An 18,795-nucleotide genomic window follows, 5' to 3' on the forward strand; every position below is an offset into this window, starting at 1 on the left:
AGTCCGGTGTTCAGTCCAGCAGTCGCTTAGTGCCTTAAAGTGCCTTGACATATCTTCTCATGTGTTATAAAAATAAAGGATTGGCTTGACTTAGTCAATCGTAATTGAGTTATTGATCTGCAGGACTTGGGTTAATGAAATAATTGGTGGTGTGTTTTCTCTCATCTCTGTGCAATTAGTTTCATATTTGTCACTAATCAGTGCTGAGCTTCTTATAAAGAAATGTAACTGATCATCATGTATTCCTCATTACAAATCCCTGAAAGCACAGATTCATTTACTACCACCCCAAATTTTATGACTACACCAGTTCTAATCTTATTTATAGTTTACAATTTAATTAATGGGTAAATCACATGTAATCCTGTGTATGATACAGTCAAACGAGATTGCAGCACCTACAAATAAATCAAACTGTTCACTGCAGTCCACACTTTAAAAGATAAACAGAACAAGAATGTAGCTGCATTAATAATCCAAAAATGACGTGATAAAAATCCATAGAGTTGAAATATTAGATGGTCGCATTAAGAGTAGAAACCATTAAAAGAAAACCCATAAGCCAGCTCATGTATCTTAGAATAAAATCCGTATTACAACCGCATCCCCCGCACAACTGGATGGATCGACAAATCAAGAAAAAAGGCCCAAACTCTTCCAAAAACGTTCCCACAGTTTTGCTTCTCTGAAGGTTTTTTTCTGCTAACGGCACAATTGTGATAATTGATCAGTGAATAACTTATAACAACTGTCAGAGGAGCCTCTTCCTCCCACGACACGATAGAATATCCATTTCTTTGGAAGTAATTATCATTAGCCTCCTACATTTTCTGTTATCGAGACAAAGATCAGGAGCTGAATACATTTTCTGTTTTTGGCCCTCAGTGCGTCGAGCCTCCCTTCATCTCATAAGCCTTTAATTCTTTTGGACTCTGAGCACGGCATCTTCATCCAAGGCTAAACACGGTTTTGTCATCCTTTTTGCTCTTTTGAATCGGAGAAGTCAGAATACTTAAACCCAGAAGAACTCAAATTTACTCTGTGTACTGTAACCTCTACCACCAGTACTTATATGGAAAGTGATGATTTAATGAGGGCAGGATGTTGTTTTTGGATAATTCAACTTTCAGCTCTGAAATTTAGAGGCTCACTGAAGTGCTAGCTGTAGCTTTTTGAAAATCTTTGCTCAGTTTACATCAAAAATCCTCCTACACTTTAATACAGCTCCTTTTCAGCAGAGCTCTCTCTTGTCAGTTCATATCATACTGGGAACACTTCCTACTGAAGGCACCCTTTATAAAAGGTTTATAGTTTTTTTTTATCAATTAATAAATCATTTGTCATACGTCAGCTATAAGCCATACAGTAAATGAAGAACACATAACCAGGTTTTGTGTGGTGTTTATCTTTTTCATTTAGGTAATAGAGATGTAATATAAATGTCTGAGCCTTTACCAAAGGGTTAAGGATTAGAGGGGTATTTTCACAACCTGGCAGCCCAAACGTTGATGTTATTAATTAATCTGTAAAGTATTAATAAATGATTTTTCATCCTTTAATGAAGCCATTTTTAACAGCAGGTACAATAGGCTGTAAAAGGTGCCTCATCAGGATATAACTGTTACTTGGATTCTCATCCCCCAGAGGACATGAGGAAAGATGAATAGTGTTTCATGTTGCCTTGTTGACTTGTAAAGCAGTTGTGAAATGATTAGAAACGGGTCAGCAGGCGTCACTTTGGAGGGAAATCTGGATTTAAAGCTCCAGATGTCGCTTAAAACGATATTTGGCCTCAATCTATGCCCTCCAATAATATTGGAGGAAAAAAAAAAAAAAGCTTTGGGGTCAAACCAGGTCCCACTCCGGCTGAGGTATGATGGCTGCCACACCTTGTTGCCATACCCAGTTGACTCCCGTTATGTGGCCATTTGGCAGTGCAGTGCGCGTCTTGGACACGGCGCTGCGCTCTCGGCGCTCCGCCGCTCTGCTCGTCTGAAAGCACACCCCGCCCTCCCTCCACCTCCATCTCCAACCTCAGCCAGAGCCGAAGCCGCACAACGAGAGGAGAGAGGACATTCATTCACGTCTCTGAGAGTAACCGAGGCACGCCGTCCCCAGCCAGACTCATCAGTCCAGGACACCGGTGTCTCCAGCCTTTATCAGTCCCGGCTGTGCGTCCCGCTCATCAGCTCGCCTGCCAGCTGCTCCGTGCCGTGCCGCTCCGCGCCGCGCCGCGCCGCGCCGGGGCAGTCCGGTCGCTTTGCCCCGGAGAGCAGTTTACTCCCTGGAAGCTGGATGAATTATTGGAGAGTTGTGAACAAGTGCGAGAAGAAAGCTGAGGCTCGGAATCTGCCTCCTCGCTCCGTCCAGGGAAGACCAGACTCAGCCAGAGTTGTGGACGATAATGGAGGGGACGTCCCTGTATCTTCCTATTGTTATTTTACTGATGCAATGTAAGTGGCAAATGGAAACTATTCATCCAGACGAACCAACAGTTGCTCTGTTTGTTCTTGGTTTCTCTCTCTCTCCTCGCCAGATAAAACTCAGGAAATTGATGATTAAGCTTGAATGTATTTTAACCGATCTTGAACTTTTTATTTAGAGTGATTTCATGTTTAATTTTTAAACAAGTGGTGAATCCTTTCAAAGTGGAGAGACATTTATTTTTTTCCAAAAAGTAGTTTTGTGAAGTTACATTTTCTTAAGGGTTGTTGGATGTTTCCTCACTGTTGTTTCAGAAAATTATAAAATCTTTAAGTTCATTTTAGAAGCTAAAGGAATCTTTTTTGTAGTCTTATTTTGTTGTTGAGTTTTATTCCATGGTTTCATTACAGTCTGTGGGAGTGGGCTGCTGATGCAGTCAGGCTGAATTCCTACAAGTTGGCCCAAAAGTTGTGCTTGGCAGGGTGCCACCTAAAGGTGTAGGCGGCATGGTGGCGGCGGGTGGGCCCAGGTTTTTGGCAGAAAAGGTTGTGGATCCTTGCATGAGGTCAGCGGTTGGATTACCACCAGATACATCAAGCTGTTTTTTTTTCTATGTGACAAGGTGTTTTCATTGCAGGACACTGAAGGGTTGTAAACAAAACAGTAAAAAATAAAAATCTGTCTTTAGACTTTCCCTGACCCTCCTGCATGGAAACCTGTGTGACGTGCAGGAAAAGAGAGAGCAGTGTGAGCGGTCTTAGGACACCAGGGGAGCAGTAACAGTGTGGGATGGATGGGATTAGACAGTGAGAGTGAGTGACGCACATTTTACTCTGTGTTGTACACGTTTTGCCACCTGTCAGGCCACCAGGTCATGAGTTCGTAGAGGTGTGTGTGTGTCAAGTCCCGCTGTGGACACTGACAGAAATCACTCATCATCCGGCTCAGTGATAGATGTCAACTGTTGAACAGAGCAGCATCAGATGTCCTCTGCTGCAGATTGTGGGCTCTATTGTTTAAGGAAACGTCCAGGAGGAAAGGCTTTGGGTGGGTCTCTGTGGCAAGAGATCCAACTTCCCCCATCTCAATCTCACACACACACACACACACACCGTGCCTGACTGAGACAGCTGTTGCTCACAGGGTTACAGTCATACAGAGAGGCTTTGTTCAAACAGAGAACACACACACACACACACACACTCTGTCCTCGCCCTGTTTTGCTCTGTACCCCCACAGCCTTGAAACGTGTGTGCCGCCCACAATCACCTTATCTGTATCACACAGGCAGACAGGACATTTCCTATGGGTCCATCTCCCCTCTCCTTTCATTTGTTCTCTGTTAATTTGAATAAGTGCCTTAATTATTACTGCGCCATGCCTTTGACCTCGGCACAGTCCTGGCAACACCCACCCTCTCTGTAACACTCTGTACGGACCACGTAATGAGAGTAAAGCTGCGTGCCAAGGAGTGAGCGTGCCATCTTTCTATTTTTGCTCATGCAAGGGGGTGGCTGCCCCTGTGTGAGTTTTTAAGCTGTCGCAGTGTTTGGTTGATGTTAATGCCACTCATGCCTCACGACGTGTGTGTGTGCGTGCGTGTGTGTGTGTACATGTGCGCTTGTCTGTTTTGACGCCTTTGTCTACATGTTTCTGTCTGTCAGAGGCACAACAAGCCCCTATCAGAAGTGTTTTAATCGCCATGGTGGCCATATTTGATCCAACCGGAGACTTGCTTCTACTAAGCACATGAAAAACTTCACTAAGTTCATTAAAGCAATTTTCTAAGATCTATTTCAGTTTGTGTCTGATGTGTTAAATATAGTTAAACTGACGTTATACGACTTGATTAAGCCACCAGTCCAGCATGCCTGTTTGCTGGACTCACTCCTGAATCTTGGGATAATTTAAAGTGGCCCACCTCTGGCCTGGGTGCTGCTAACTGGAGCTGAGCTCAGCCCTAATCAGTCCGGACTACTGGCACATAAACCAAGTCTGGCAGCCAAATGCGGGCCAGATACGGCTCATAATCAGTCCTCACAGCCAACCTGGACTGGTAATCGGCCCGAGTCAGCTTAGCTACAGGGTGACGCTATATAATTTAGCTCTCTATCAGCAAATGTAGCACTTTTGCTAAAATGAGGCCTAAGATTAGTGACATCCACGTCAGGCTGCACAGGTGTCAGTTGTGGCTGTTTTCTACTATTCAGCAAACAGCCTCTCAACATTGACGCTTAGGTCAACACAGCTCGTTAAGATTTCTCAGCTTCTACATCTACCCGCAACACCTTTCTCTGTGCAGACCTGTGAGACATTCAGGTGTGTATTTACTGCAGCCAGGATAACTGAGCTACATCTGAGCATCAACACGGACACAACACTGAAGTGACATCCAGTGCTCGGTGGTGCAGCTCTTGCATGCGAGCAGATACTTGTCTCTGTTCACTTCTTGGACAGCAGGCTTTTTTTTTGTTTATAAAGCTTTACAGCATGTGAACATTACCCACCATGCAGTTGTGAAATGATCTGAACAGGCCATGTGTTCATTGTCTGCCTCGACGCCTCTGTAGTTAATTGAGGCCATTGAAGCTGACAGTGTTCATAGTAGTAGAACACACAGTGGCAGCGGGTACTTGCACACAGAGACTCTTTGCTCTTTTCTTTTTTTTTGCTTTTACGTGTGTGCGTGTGTCAGTCAGTGCGCTGGTGAAGTGCAGGCACGTTGTCACCCCTGCTACATTTCCTGTTTCTCAAAGAGACACCCTTCAAGGTGGCGCCAGGCCTGGTCTCACACTATGTGACAAGAGCTTCTTCCATTCACAGTCCCACTGTCTGAGAGGATTTCCCTCGCCTTCAATCCCACTCTCTCTTTTATTCATGCTTCTGCGGGTCTCTCGTCCGCCCTCCACCAACCTCCACCCAGTCCCCCTCTCCGCCCCGCTCTCCTCCACTCTATTTCATTTGTATTCTATTCTTAGGGCTGCTCATCTCTCCTTTGTCGTTTATTCTCGTCTCTTTTTAATCTCATTGTATCTCCCTCCCTCGTCTTGTTCATCCTTCGGTGAGACAATGCTCCTCAGAGGGTGTCGAGGTACACAAGCCAAGGCAACGATGATAATCCTGTTACAGTGCTGCAAGTCGACACATGGCAAAGCGAGAGCGTCGGGAGGGAGAGCGTGCAGTTTTAATTCACTTAGCTCAAAGTTTGAAGCTGGTGTAAATTGAGCCAACTTCAAGAAAAGCTTTTAAAAAACTTGAGTGTGCGTTATGCTGCATTTGGCAGATGACATTATTATTGTATAGGCTTTTGTTTATTTAAAAGCCAAATTAAAAATAGCTGCTATCGAAGGAAATAAGAGCAATAGAGACCTTTTGGGTCTGCTTATAAACTACAGTTTGTATGGCCATCCAACATGGCCGCCTTCCTGTTCTTTCTAACACTTCCTGCCCTTTGTTTCAGCTTGCCGTTCATTCTTCCACGACCCCCCCTCGCTTCACAGGAGAAATCTTCTGTAACTCATAGTAATGCAGAAACAATGGGCTGACACCGGATGCCACTGACAAACAGGAAATGGTGGGGCTGACTAATTCAAGTGTATGTGTTTTTAGGTTTGGGATTGCTAGATTTTAATCTGTATTTCGAAACCATTTACAGCAATGCTTGTGAGTCAGTGTGTGTGTGCAGGAGGAAATGAAGTTACTCAGCCTTTTGCTTTCAAGAATATGTGAAGGTGACGCCTTCATTTCACCAAATTAGAAGTTTGCTGGAAGTTTTTCTTTGCCCTTAATGTTCTGAGGAAGAATCCCTGAGGCCCATTCAACATTTATTATCCCATTTCAAAAATGTTCCCCTTTTTCTTAATTTGCAGACCTTAGGGAGAAGTTAGGCTTTCATCCTGAGAGTGTTTAATGTTCTTGCCATGTGCATATTTCTCACCCGTTTCTCCCTCAGGTAACCTTCACCCCTATTCCACCTGCGTTTAACAACAGGACGACCAGACAATAATCCATCCCCTAAACCAATCAGCACACAGGAAAGGGCGCTCCTGTTTCCCCTTCCTGTTTGGATGCGTGTATCAGTGACACACAGGCAGTGGGGGAAACAAACACGGGATAGTGTGCCGCCTGCTTCTTGTCAATGCCCCTCATACATCAGGTTAATCTGGACAAGCTGCTGGTGAGATGCTTGGTGACCTTGTCCTAACCTGCGCCTTCATAAACATACGGCGGGCTGCTCCTTAACCCCACAGGATTAAAGCCAAGGAGGCAGTAATCCTGCCCTTACCTCGGATCTCCTGGAGAAAGCCTCAGTCTGCCTCAGACTCGTGTATTCGGCTCAGACAGTCGGACAGACAGACCAAAGACAGCCATTAAGTATTCTCCTCTTGCAGTTGGCGGGCAATGTGGAGCACTTCACCCAATTCACCTTGCCCCCTAATGGATGACGAGCGATATTGCGTTATGAACTGCTTTCACCCCACTATTTTTTAATTCTTTTTTTTTTAATTCTCCCCCTCTCTCTCCCCTCTCCTTCTCCACCACCACCAGGTTCCCCCTCTGTTCCTGTTACCGTGTCGACCACCAGCTACAAGGTGGAGGCGCGCGAGTTCACAGGTGAGGCAGAAAGAAGCAGCTCATCTCTGTGCCGCCTCCTCTCACTCTCAGATTCTCTCTGACAGAATAAACCATGACGCTATAAATAGACCCAAGTAGTTAAAAAAAATGACCAAGGTTTTTTTCGCTGTTGTTGCCATAAATATCTCACCGGTCACACGTTCCTATTTCAGATGCGGTGCTGTCCTGCATGTTCCGCACGGAGAGGGACCAGAACCCACGCATCGAGTGGAAGAAGAAGGGGAAAGATGTTTCCTTTATGTACTATGATGGACACTTCAGAGGTGAGAAAGCAGTCTGCCTCTCCTTATCCCCTTGGTGACAAACAGGGCATTTGTTTTAATCAGCTTGCAGTGCCAGCTGGAGAGGGGTTTGCCACATAGGATGAGAGAAAACACCACTCTGATACTTTAGATAAGACTGGAATGATGGCTCTAATGTAAGAGATGTTTTAGCTCAGTCTTTGTCAGTGGTGTCAAGGTATAAAATCTTAACTTGTCTTTTATCCTTGATCCTTCACATTTTGTGGTTTAGGATGTGGATTTAATGGCACAAATAAATAATGAATCATACAGTCTCTTTTAAAGACAGCATAGTTACCCTGACAAGTTTTCTGAAATATGTCAAGGCTTTGAAACCACCATCACCTCCGCTTCACTAGCAGCTCCACTTCACATCTGAAGTTAGTGTAAAAAGTGACGTAAATAAAGAGGCAGCGCTTTCACAATTTGAGGCAATTTCTTAGGCAGAGCTGCTGGCAACAAGTAAATTCATTAAAAGTCACGTCCCACGAAACTTTCTCTCGGCTAGATTCACCAGTCAGGGCGCTCCAGGGCAACATGCTCGCTGATACAGGCTGTAAATGTTCCCTGCAGCCTCCCAGTTCCAGTTAGTTTCAGGGTCCTTGGAGGGGGGGAAACCTGGAAACAAGGCTGTGTCTGAGTGCCTGAAAAGTTGAAGTGTGAGAGGTTCATAAGCAGATCAGAACAAATTCTAAATAACTTTCCATTAACATCACTCTGCACTTCCTGTTGCTGCTTCACAGTAAAAGACCCCTGCTTGCTTTGCTAAGAGGTTTTTGCTGTGAAGCAGCTGTTCAGTTTTCATAGCATTAAATATTTTTCTCTTTCAAATTCTCTCAAAAACATATTTTTTACACGTATTATTCATTTTTATTTAATTTGTATTGCTGAGGTGTAATTAATATCAGATGATACATCAATACAAATGCAGGCATCAGAATGGATAGAGCTATAAGACAGATGTATCTTAATATTGTATGATAAAGTCTATATTGCGCTACTATTCTTAAATGGCAGAAAGGTAAATTATAGATGAAAACATGCCAACTGCACATGCACTGCAGCAGCTGCCACAGCCAGAGAGGACATTTCCTCCTCTTCCTGACTTTCTGTTCTTTCGCTTCAGGTCCTTTTGAAGATCGGGCGACCATTGAAGGGGCCACAGTGACGCTGAAAAAGGTGACTCAGGAGGATGCCGGGGAGTACCGTTGTGAGATCAGTGCTCCTCTTGACTCTGTCAGCCTGGGCGAGACCAACGTGACACTGATAGTCCTTGGTATGACTGAAAACCTCTGGTGCAGAAATGGCTGAGATGCTTGAGGTTTTTCTTTTTGTTTCTCTAATTTCTTACTTTGTCCTTTCCTCCAGTGCCCCCCCACACCCCGTCCTGTGAGATCCCCAGTTCAGCAGTGACGGGCTCAGTGGTGCAGCTGCGCTGTAGAGACCAACAGAGCATCCCGCCTGCTACATACTCCTGGTTCAAGAACAACCAGCCAATCAGTGTGCCCCGCCAGGCCAACGCCACCTATTTAATCGACATGCAAACAGGAATACTGGTGTGTGTATGTGTGTGTGTGTGTGTGTGTGTGTGTGTGTGTGTGTGTGTGTGTGTGTGTGTGTGTGTGTGTGTGAGTGTGAGTGTGAGTGTGTGTGTGTGTGTGTGTGTGAGTGTGAGTGTGTGTGTGTGTGTGTGTGTGAGTGAGTGTGAGTGTGAGTGAGTGAATAAGGACAACAAGAAAGGTTGGCGTGTGTCTCCCTGCAGTAACGTGTTATTTAAAGAAGCAAACACAGAGATGCTTCTGTTGAGTTTTGTGTAAAGTGCTTCTTCTTCTGGTTTTACAGTAGGTAGCGTTTCTGAGGACCGCTCAAGGACACTTTAGCAGAATAAATGCTTTAACTCAGGCCATTTAAAGACGCACTTTCTAAAAACAGGTATAAAAGTTTTCCTCCACCCTCTGTCTCTTTTGCAGGAGTTCAAATCTGTAGCCAAAGAGGACACCGGCCGGTACAGCTGCCAGGCATCCAACAGGGTGGGGCCGGCCAAGATGTGTGAGGGCAAGCACATGGCAATAGGTGAGTGTGTGTTTTACTTTTTTTTCTCCACACTTCCTCTGGCCTCTTCCCCCACACCCTTCAGCACTGGAGAAAATCAGAGATGCAGTGGAGAGGAAATGTGAAACACCATCACAAACTATTTAAAGTGTGACATTCAAGGACAAATTACGTGGTTTAAAATGAGCCTGTTATGTATGGAACGGTCGTCAGCTTGCTAATAAATTCTATAATGTGCTCTAGGTTAATGCGAGCAACCATTTTATGCACTTAATAAATTAAAGGAAGTATTCCAGGAGTACAGGAAAAGGCTTTAGACTGAGTTACATTAAATATGGCTTTGCTTTTTATGTTAATGTTTGCAGGTTTAACAGTTACCGCTGTTTGGAGTATTTATTAAATATTAACCACTTCATATTGGAAATGGATCATAACTCTGTCTTTCATTCTCCCTCCCACTTCCAGAGGATGTCAACATCACAGCAGTCGTGGCAACGGTGGTGGTGGTCTGCCTGGTCATCGTGGTCTGCGGCTGTGGAGGACTCTTCTTGCATCGCAATGGCTTCTTCAGCCGTAAGTTCCACTTTCGTTCATTTGTTTGCCGTGTTTTTTTTTTTTTTAACTCTAATAACCATTTTGTCTTCTTGCATGAACAGTGCATCAGTTAATGGAGATATTGTTTTTATTCTCTCCAAAAAAACTGACTTTCACTCTTTTTTTTTTGCACGGTGCTCCTGACTCATCCATCAGCAGGACACAGAGGAAGGTAAGAGCTCTGTGATTACATTAACATTGATGTGAACAAACAGTCTAATACTCTACACACTGAGGATTGAGGAGAGTGGGTGGGTGGGTCGTTGTTGCACTTAGACTGCGTGTCTGCGTGCTGACTCAGGACTGTATGGAGTGACAGCTGTGGCTGTGTGTGTGTCTAAATGTGTGTGTTTTTGAGCCACAGCAGTGCCAGTGTTTTTACTCATCCAGTGATTGGCGCCAACAGATGTAAAAACCATTGGGAAAGGGTTGGGGTTTTTTTTTTTTTTAAATCGCCACTTTCTGGCAGATGTACCTCTGTTGAAATCATGTCAAAATGTAGCGCAGACAGATGATCAAAAAAGATGCTGACAATTAAAGGAGGAGAAATAATCGGTGCAACATAATTATGGAATAATTACTGGCTGTTAATCAGCACGGAGAAAAATATTGGCAGCAGATTGAATTGCAGGCAATTAAACTGATTGGGTGGTTAATTTGAAATGGATTATTTAGATATTGAGGAGATTGGAGGATGAGATGGTGGCATAACACAGGGCTGTTAGTGCAGTACATTTACACACACACCAATAGTCCCTGTCCTGCAAACACACCAGAGTGGGCGTCAGGATGTTTTGATGCTTGACTGGCTGTTGAGCCAGAAACCACAGAGACATAAATGCATGTCCCCATGTGACTGGCCTAACTCACTTGACTTTATGTTATTTGATTACTGGCTTGTTACTGCGCAGCCTTTGATGGAGAGTCAGCGTGGAGCTCTCCTTGAAGCTGATGCGAAAGCTCTTTGTCTAGGTTAAAGTCTGATGCTTATCCCACTGAGCTAACTGGAGCTGTCAGTGTCAACTTCCTATTTATAGAGCAGGCTTCTTCACAAAGACTCAAAGACAATGTGACATGATTTCTGATGCACCAATAGTAGGCACAAGTTAACAGAGTGGGAATGCAGATCTAGGATGCAGCTCTGCCTTTTAGAGAGAAACGGTCTAGAGGACAGAGGGAGACAGATTAATGTTATATCATGCTAAACTGTTGTAGTGGTTGCTAATGGTTGTTGTGAAATACGATGAAAATTTGGGACATTTGTTGCCAGGTTTTGATGCCCTAAAAACTCAAATAAGACTTGCGTGCAATATATGTGGCTCTGATGGTTACATTACCTAGACATAGCTTCCTCTGCTCAGTGTTTTAAAGACATGTTTGGAGAATGTACATTTGTTTTCACTATAGTTGTTAATAATTTATATTTCAAAGAAGACACTGACAAGTTTTTTTCATAATACAAATTTTATTTTCTTCTATAAATATATTGCTTTAATCAACTGTAGAGATCTTTAAGGGGCCTAAACTGAAGCTTTGTTAAATGTTTAGCTAGAGGATACACTCACAGCTGCAGTAGAAATCTGTTACACAGGGCTTAGATTTTTAATATTTGGGTGTTGGATTGCTGCATGTGTTGGCTCACCACTTGACCTGCTCACCTTAGCATTTTGTTGAGCTCTGCAGCTTTATGATTGGCTGCATGTCTTTACAGCATTGCCGCTAAATTATGAAATATTAGATCATTCATGAAGGTGTGCTTGAAACAAATAGCTTTGTCACTGTAATCTTAGTTCTATAAACCCACTTTGCATTTGGTTTGTACATTCAAGTCATTGGTTGCAGGTTTCTGTCTGTGAAATGTGCTTCACAAGTTTGTCCATTCAGATCCATGTGTTCAAGCTTAATTACACGAGCTGCGAGAAGAAAAATCATGCACAAGCACGTGTCCAGGAGAGGGAGAGGGCGGGATCTTCAGCTTCCCTCTGTGACTTTGGAAATGCTACAAACAACACAGTTGGCTAGACAACACTGTCAGTCACCTACCGGTCAGTTTGCACACAGGAAGGCTCCCAGCTCACGTGATGCAAACCTGGGAGCCCTACTGAGTGTGAACTGACCGGTAGGTGACTGACAGTGTTGTCTAGCCAACTGTGTTGTTTGTAGCATTTCCAAAGTCACAGAGGGAAGCTGAAGATCCCACCCTCTCTCCCTTGTGGCTAACCTTTAGCAACACATGCACAGACACATGCTTGTGCATTATTTTTCTTCTTGCAGCTTGTAAAATAAAGCTTGAATCTTCATGGATCTGAATGCACAGACTTGCAAAGTATTCATAAACCTGCAAGCAATGACCTGAATACACAAACCTTCAAAACACAGAGTACATGTACAAAGTGTATAGATCTAGGATTACAGCAGCATATCTAAATGTTCAAGCACACCTTTATGAATATTTTAATATTCCATATGAATGACCGCCCCCCATTTCATGAAAGCATGGTGTGCAGTGTGAGTCTGAAGTGACACCCTCTTGTTGACCCTTTTTAAAGCCAACACGCTGGCCCCTACAGGTCCTTTTGGATCTCCCAGTGTCATGGTGCAGCCCACATCAGCAGCCAAACCCTGCACAGAACAGAGGACACGTGAGTGTGATGCATAGACAAGTCAACAGACAGATGAGAGCAAATAACAGTCCCCATCAAGAAATTATTCAACACATATCCCCCCATAAAACTGTAATTTGTCAACTTTCACTTTAGTTTTTGAATAGATTAAACAAACAAGATATGACGTGCTAATAAAAAGGCATTAGAGGTGCTGGTAAGCAGATTTTTTTTTTTACCCATACATAGAGCCATTTCCTGGCTGTAGCTTCATATTTAGTAGACAGATTTAGGATTGGTGTCAATCTTCTGATCTCACTCTCAGCAGGCACATGAATAGGCTTATTTTCAACATTTAAATAGCACTGAATTTATAGCATTTGGTGCTATTTATATTTCAACATTGAATTTAACTTGTTGAAAATAAGCCTAATAACTTGCTTGCTGAGAGTGAGGCGAGTAGTGAGATGAGAAGATTGATATGACTCCCAAATCTGTCTGCTGCAGCCAGAGGACGCTTACCTTAGCTTAGCATAAATACTGGAAACGGGGGGAAACAGCTAGCCTGGCTCTATCTGAATGTAAAACACCTCTAAAGTTAACTAATTAGCACATTATATTTTATCTGTTTAATCTATTCAAAAACTGAAGTGAAAGTTGACAAATTACAGTTTTATGGGGAGTTATGTGTTTTTAAATATTTCCTGAAGCTGTGCAGTGACTTCCTGGAGTCTACACTTTTTGCCTGACAGGACAGTAGGCCAAGTGTATTTATCAAGATGTCTTTAAGTATGCAATAGTGGTTCAATCTCACAAATTGGGTTTCAGTTGATTACAAGAGTCAAATTATTTTAGCTTGTATATACAGACCAGCAAAGGACCACTTACTGTAAACACTGACAAATCTGAAGTACATTTGTATCCAGAATAGGAAAGATGACTGTTTGACTAACACTGCTCTCTCCTGCTTCATTCTGTCTGACTTTCCTTTTTACCCAATGGGAGGTTTGCCATGTATGATGTGCATTATTTATGCAGGGCAAGATATGACTCAGGATACAGCTGTCCGCCTCGAGTTTCTTCTCTTCTTTGTGACTGTGTCAAACTGTCTGATGCACTTACCATGCCTTTGTCTTTCAGGTCCAATGTCAACTATATCCCTCCGCCCCAAGAAGTAAGTGTTTCTTCTTTGTTCTCTTCCTCCCTACATTTCTACATTGGGTACTGAGCAGTGACAGGGGAGAAACGCTGACTTAAGCACCAGCATTTCACATTTCCCTAACGAATGTTGCCGTGTTTTTGATTGAAATCACATCACAGTCACCTCAGGGCCATAACTCTGAAACAAGAGCAAGAAAATAGTTACACACTAATACCTCTTTTTCTGTGTCCCACAGCCCCAGGATTTTAAACACACCCAATCATTCATGCTCTGAGAAGCTGGCCTTTCTTTGAGAGTACATCACCACCCTTGTGATATGGTGCCAACACTGGATTCTCTGAATTTATTTTTTCTCTCTGGACTCTGAACAAGCTCTTGATCTTACGCTACATGCTAATTTCAATCTTCTTCCTCTACCACTCCTTTTGAATGGGTTATGACAAGCAAATTTGCAAGGCTTCTTACTCTCTTGCTTTGCTGTGTGGTTCGCATCTGTCATTGACGTTTTCTGCTCTTGTGGGATTAAGTAAAGTTTCATGGCGCTCTGCTCCCCCCTGGTGGTCAGATGTTGAAACTCCAGTTTCTTTTCTGATCACCCAGGGACTAGTGGAGACTTTCACACACTTTGATTCCCTCTGCAGGCCAATTATTTACTTCATTTTCTTTTACCAAAGACTGATCATTTAATTTAAGGGATTTAAAAAAAAATTGAATCATCACAAGGGATTTCTCTTTAAAGCAATAGGGAAGGCATTTCAATCTATTCAAACATAAATGCAGTTTACCTCAGCCCACACTTTGTCTTCTGTGACACTGGGGCCCCAGCTTCCCAAGGGCCACAGAGCCACAAAAGATCCTCATGATTTTAGTAAACACAATACCAGACAAAGCCAGTCCAGGAGAACAAGAAGCCACTCCTACCAATTCTATTGAGACCAACCCCATTCCATCCTAATGTGCCTGCATGGTTTTTTTATATATAAATATAAATATATATACCTTGTGCCTTTTTAATTTGTCTGTCATTTATCTATGGATCACAGTTTTTTGTAAAGAACTTGCCTTACTTTTTTCTGTCTTTATATTTTTGTGCCACTGTTTATCAATGTTTATCAAAAATGGAGTGTCTGATTTTAGACAGTGTGTGAATGGATTGTTCAGAGTTTTATTTGAATGGTGTATCAGTAATAAAGTTTTTCTATTCAAAATCATACTGCTGTTATGGTACTTAAGTACAAGTACAAGGTATTTGTATTTTACTTGAGTATTTCCATTTTCTGCTACTTTGTACAGAAGTACAAGTTTTTACTATTAACAGAGATGATAACTTTAGTTACTAGTTCCTTTAAAATTCAAATAATAGAAATTATAATCCACAAATAATATTTCATAGATCTCTGGGGGGGAAATCTACAAGCTACCCAGAAGTATAAAAAATTAGTCCAACCTTTAACAGCTGCAACATTAATGTTCAAATAATGAATCAATAATTACAATCCAATAATACAGTCTGAAATAGGCCATTCTGCAAAATTAATACTTTTGTGCTTTTATATTTTGATTCTAATACTTTTACACTGTGGTATTACTAATAGTACTCATGTAAGAGAGCTGAATCTTCCACCACTGCAATTACAGCACTATCAAAATAACAATTATCATTATGATCCCTGATGATAATGTCAATCTAATTAGGTGGAGAACTGATTAATCAAACTAGATCTGGTTAAGTGTTTGTTTTTGTGACTTGCTTGTTTGTTATTACCTTATTCCTGAAACAATCTTTTTCATCTGCATGTGAAAGCCACTTCAGTATTCCCACAGAGGGAAATACTGAAGCTTTGTGGCTCTGCAAGCCAGACAGTACATAAATCTTTCAAGTGCATTTCTTGAGGCAGGCATGTAGCATCAGAAACAGGTTGACAGACAGCTTTAGTTTGGTGCATTAGAGCAAGGATCTATACTCTGGGGGCAGTGATGCACAGCTGCACAGTGAGCTAAAATCTTGGTACATTTTTGAGTTTAACATTAAAGCTCAGCTGCACAATCTAAAACTTTAGGCATCAGGTCAGATAGAAATTTACCCTTTGATGCCGTTTTGGGTTTCAAATATTCATCTTGGAAAGGCTTCGAGTCATCTCTGACCTCGTCGTACTATAGACCGCTCAAGTCCAACTCAGAGTTACAGCCACTTCCCATCTCAGTCAGCTGACATGTGACTCAGTTATTTATCAGGGAATTTCAGATATTTTAATCTAAATTACAACCGTTTAATATGCAAATTAAGCATAGTTCATCTGATAGTCTATATCTAATATCTGAAAATATTTTTACAGGATTATTCAGATATGGGACAAGTAAAATGACCATGATTACACGTGTATAATGTGAGAAATATTTTAATGACTGACCATTAAAAATATTTGTATAATGTATTTGGATACAGTTATTGTTGTAGCATCACTAAATTATAACAAATGTTCAGGTGCTGCAGAATCAACCTCATTGATGGGCAGTGCACCACAGTTCATTCCACTATCTTTTTATTAAATACAACGTATTGGTGACATGTAGGAGATATACAACATGGACAGCATTCACTTGGCGCCTTCATCGAACTTGGGCTCTGGAGAAAAACACAACAAAACAAAGAACCATTAGTGATAGTTGCTGCATGTAATTCCCTGTGAGTTTTGAAGTGAGACATATTGCAGCTGTACATGTGACAATACTTGAGATTAGATTCCATACAAAGACAAGAACTACAGCAATGTAAAACAACTAGCTAATTGAAGTTTCAACAACAATACTGCGAAGCTCAAGATGAAAGCTGCTAAGAGACTCATCCTTCTTTGACAAGCGTCACTGTCCATGCACTAAATATAGACACAAAGCTCAAAATCACAGTGCATCTCATTCTCTCCAGTGGCAAAGAAGTAAATATTTATGAGGGGGCTGTTAAATCATGTAAAAGCAAAAAATCCATTTAAGTTGTGTCATTAAAAACAGCCCTGCCATTACAGGCACTTCTAATTGTCATTTCAATAATGCAGCTGATCAAAATGAATGACTTTTGTTAATGGACAGTCTTGAATGCAAACTGCCTTGTTTTTGACAGTTAAGAAGCTTACTTAAGTTTTAACTAACCTGTGAATTTGAAGTCTGGGAACTTGGTGAGGTCTCCTCCGCCATATAGCCTCTGCAGTTTGGTTACCTCTTCAGACAGGTTCTTCTGGTAAGCGGGTCCTGCATCCACAATGCCACCAGAAGTCCTGGGAGAGCCAAGGCATCAAATAATGGTTGAGAGGTGAGTGGCGGATATATTTAGATACAATTTAAATGGAGAGGATTGATTGAGATCTGAATCTGCATTTAAGAAGCTAAAAAAAATCAGCTTCTCTATTTTAGAGGTAAATATTTCACTATTGACTGAACTCTGAGCTGGAAGCCTTTTTTGATTATCTTTTAAATCTCGACTCTGATCAGCCATGGAAATCTAAACACCACTTCTAAATTAGGTATGGGAGGTTCATGACAGGAGTTGAGTATTATGAACTGACTTGCTCTTGGTGTTGTAGTCACGGATCTTGTCCAGGAACAGTTTCTGGACGGGGTCTAGCTCCTTGGCCCGGTTGAAGAGGACAGCGGAGATGCCGATGTTCCTGCGGAGGGTCAGGCTCACGGCGGAGCGCAGTACAGAGGACAGCTGGAATAACCGGTGAAGTGCCATCTGAAGGAGAAAAGAGGCCTCAGGTTATAGGCTGCTCTGAGAACATGAAGTTGTTGTCCTGCCTCTGTAATGGCCAAGGATCACCTTTGTTGCATTAGGGGGTAATGACTAATAATATGATGTGCAGCGGGTGTAAACTACAACCTGCATTAAGCCTTAAATGCTTAAGCGTTCAAATGTCTGTAGCTCTGTCACCTACTGAACGTACAACCTGACCTTAAATAAACGTTACCACTTGCTACATTTTAATTAGCATACGTTAGCTACAGTCGACCGTAACTAACTGACATTGAGTTAACTATCTTAATTTTTAAAATGACTTCAATGTAATTGTCGCCTTAATTGACTAATACGACAAAGACTTTAAATAAGGTCGGTTTCACTCTGGTTGCTGTTGTTAATTAGCGACATGTTTGCGACTTACACCCAATCAAACGACTGCTAAAGTCAGCTTAGCTAGCTTTAGCTGACGCGACACAGCATACAAACACTATCCTCCGTCGATTGTTGTCCTTCACGGTCTCCTGCTAAACGTTGCACTCGCCGGAGAAACGAGCATGTGTTTATAAGCATACATAATAATGACAGATAAGGGTGAAATTATAAACACATTTCTTTAAAAACTCAACACTCACCTTGGGTTTGACACTCAAGAGAACAAGATCCAAATGTGGAGGAACCGCTGTGGATTGTGGGAAAAGGGAGATTGACGGTGCTGAAGTTCGTGGACGTCAAAACGTTGTACGCGCTGCGCTGCGTACAATTGGGTCATCCTCGCAGACAGATCCCGCCCACTGATCATGACTCTGTGCAAGGTCCGTATAAAATCTACAAATCATTAAAAAATGCCAGAATATACTAAGGCATTTTTGTGGCTTATTATACTATGATGTTTTATGACATTTTTATTTCATACTATACTATGTCGTTTTTTTAAATATATTTTTATACCTTACTATGTGTCATTCGTTTACATTTTTGTGCCTTATAGCATGTCGTTTTTTGATATTTCTGCTGTTGCTTTACTACGATACTACAATACTATATTGAACTATTACAGAATTTAGATTACTAGCTAAATATATTTCATTTTATGTTAAAGTAATCCTTTCCCATCCCTTTGGGGCACTCGAAATTGGCAACGACTGGATTTGAACGAGAGTCTTGGCTTGAACCCATGCCTTCAAAATTGATGGCTGACATCTCAACATACAGCCTGTACAACTTACTACAGCCAAACACCCCTCTGTTCTCTACCCCGCTTAGTACGATCCGGGTTCCCCCTTCTATAAATCAAATTGGATTCTACCGCCT

At 42.1% G+C, this 18,795-nt stretch overlaps 2 protein-coding genes across 2 annotated transcripts; one reads left to right on the forward strand and one right to left on the reverse strand.

The window, feature by feature from the left end:
• The first annotated feature begins 1,752 nt into the window (after positions 1-1,752).
• Positions 1,753-14,962, forward strand: jam2a (junctional adhesion molecule 2a). Its single transcript, XM_056370181.1, is given in 12 exon segments — positions 1,753-2,358; positions 2,360-2,453; positions 6,973-7,038; positions 7,212-7,322; positions 8,467-8,616; positions 8,709-8,896; positions 9,311-9,413; positions 9,858-9,965; positions 10,143-10,158; positions 12,557-12,628; positions 13,730-13,763; positions 13,987-14,962. Coding segments are annotated over 12 exon segments (1,572 nt in total). The 5' UTR covers positions 1,753-1,767; the 3' UTR covers positions 14,026-14,962.
• A 1,172-nt stretch (positions 14,963-16,134) lies between these two features.
• Positions 16,135-18,273, reverse strand: atp5pf (ATP synthase peripheral stalk subunit F6). The gene is made up of 4 exons (XM_056370183.1): positions 18,117-18,273; positions 17,312-17,481; positions 16,899-17,023; positions 16,135-16,377 (listed from the first exon to the last, which is right to left on the reverse strand). Exons 2-4 carry the CDS (start codon positions 17,479-17,481, stop codon positions 16,349-16,351), a joined length of 324 nt encoding a protein of 107 aa, XP_056226158.1. The 5' UTR covers positions 18,117-18,273; the 3' UTR covers positions 16,135-16,348.
• Positions 18,274-18,795: the final 522 nt, after the last annotated feature.

This window comes from Seriola aureovittata, chromosome 24, assembly GCF_021018895.1.
Source record: "Seriola aureovittata isolate HTS-2021-v1 ecotype China chromosome 24, ASM2101889v1, whole genome shotgun sequence".
NCBI classification, from domain to species: domain Eukaryota; kingdom Metazoa; phylum Chordata; class Actinopteri; order Carangiformes; family Carangidae; genus Seriola; species Seriola aureovittata.

Bases quoted from the DNA above. Each gene is read 5' to 3' on its own strand.
- atp5pf (XM_056370183.1), bottom strand. From the start codon at position 17,481: ATGGCACTTCACCGGTTATTCCAGCTGTCCTCTGTACTGCGCTCCGCC. The intron at 17,024-17,311 runs GTCAGTTCATAA...TGGCTCTCCCAG, and splicing joins GACTACAACACCAAGAGCAA to GACTTCTGGTGGCATTGTGG. The intron at 16,378-16,898 runs GTTAGTTAAAAC...GTTTTTCTCCAG, and splicing joins CCCAGACTTCAAATTCACAG to AGCCCAAGTTCGATGAAGGC.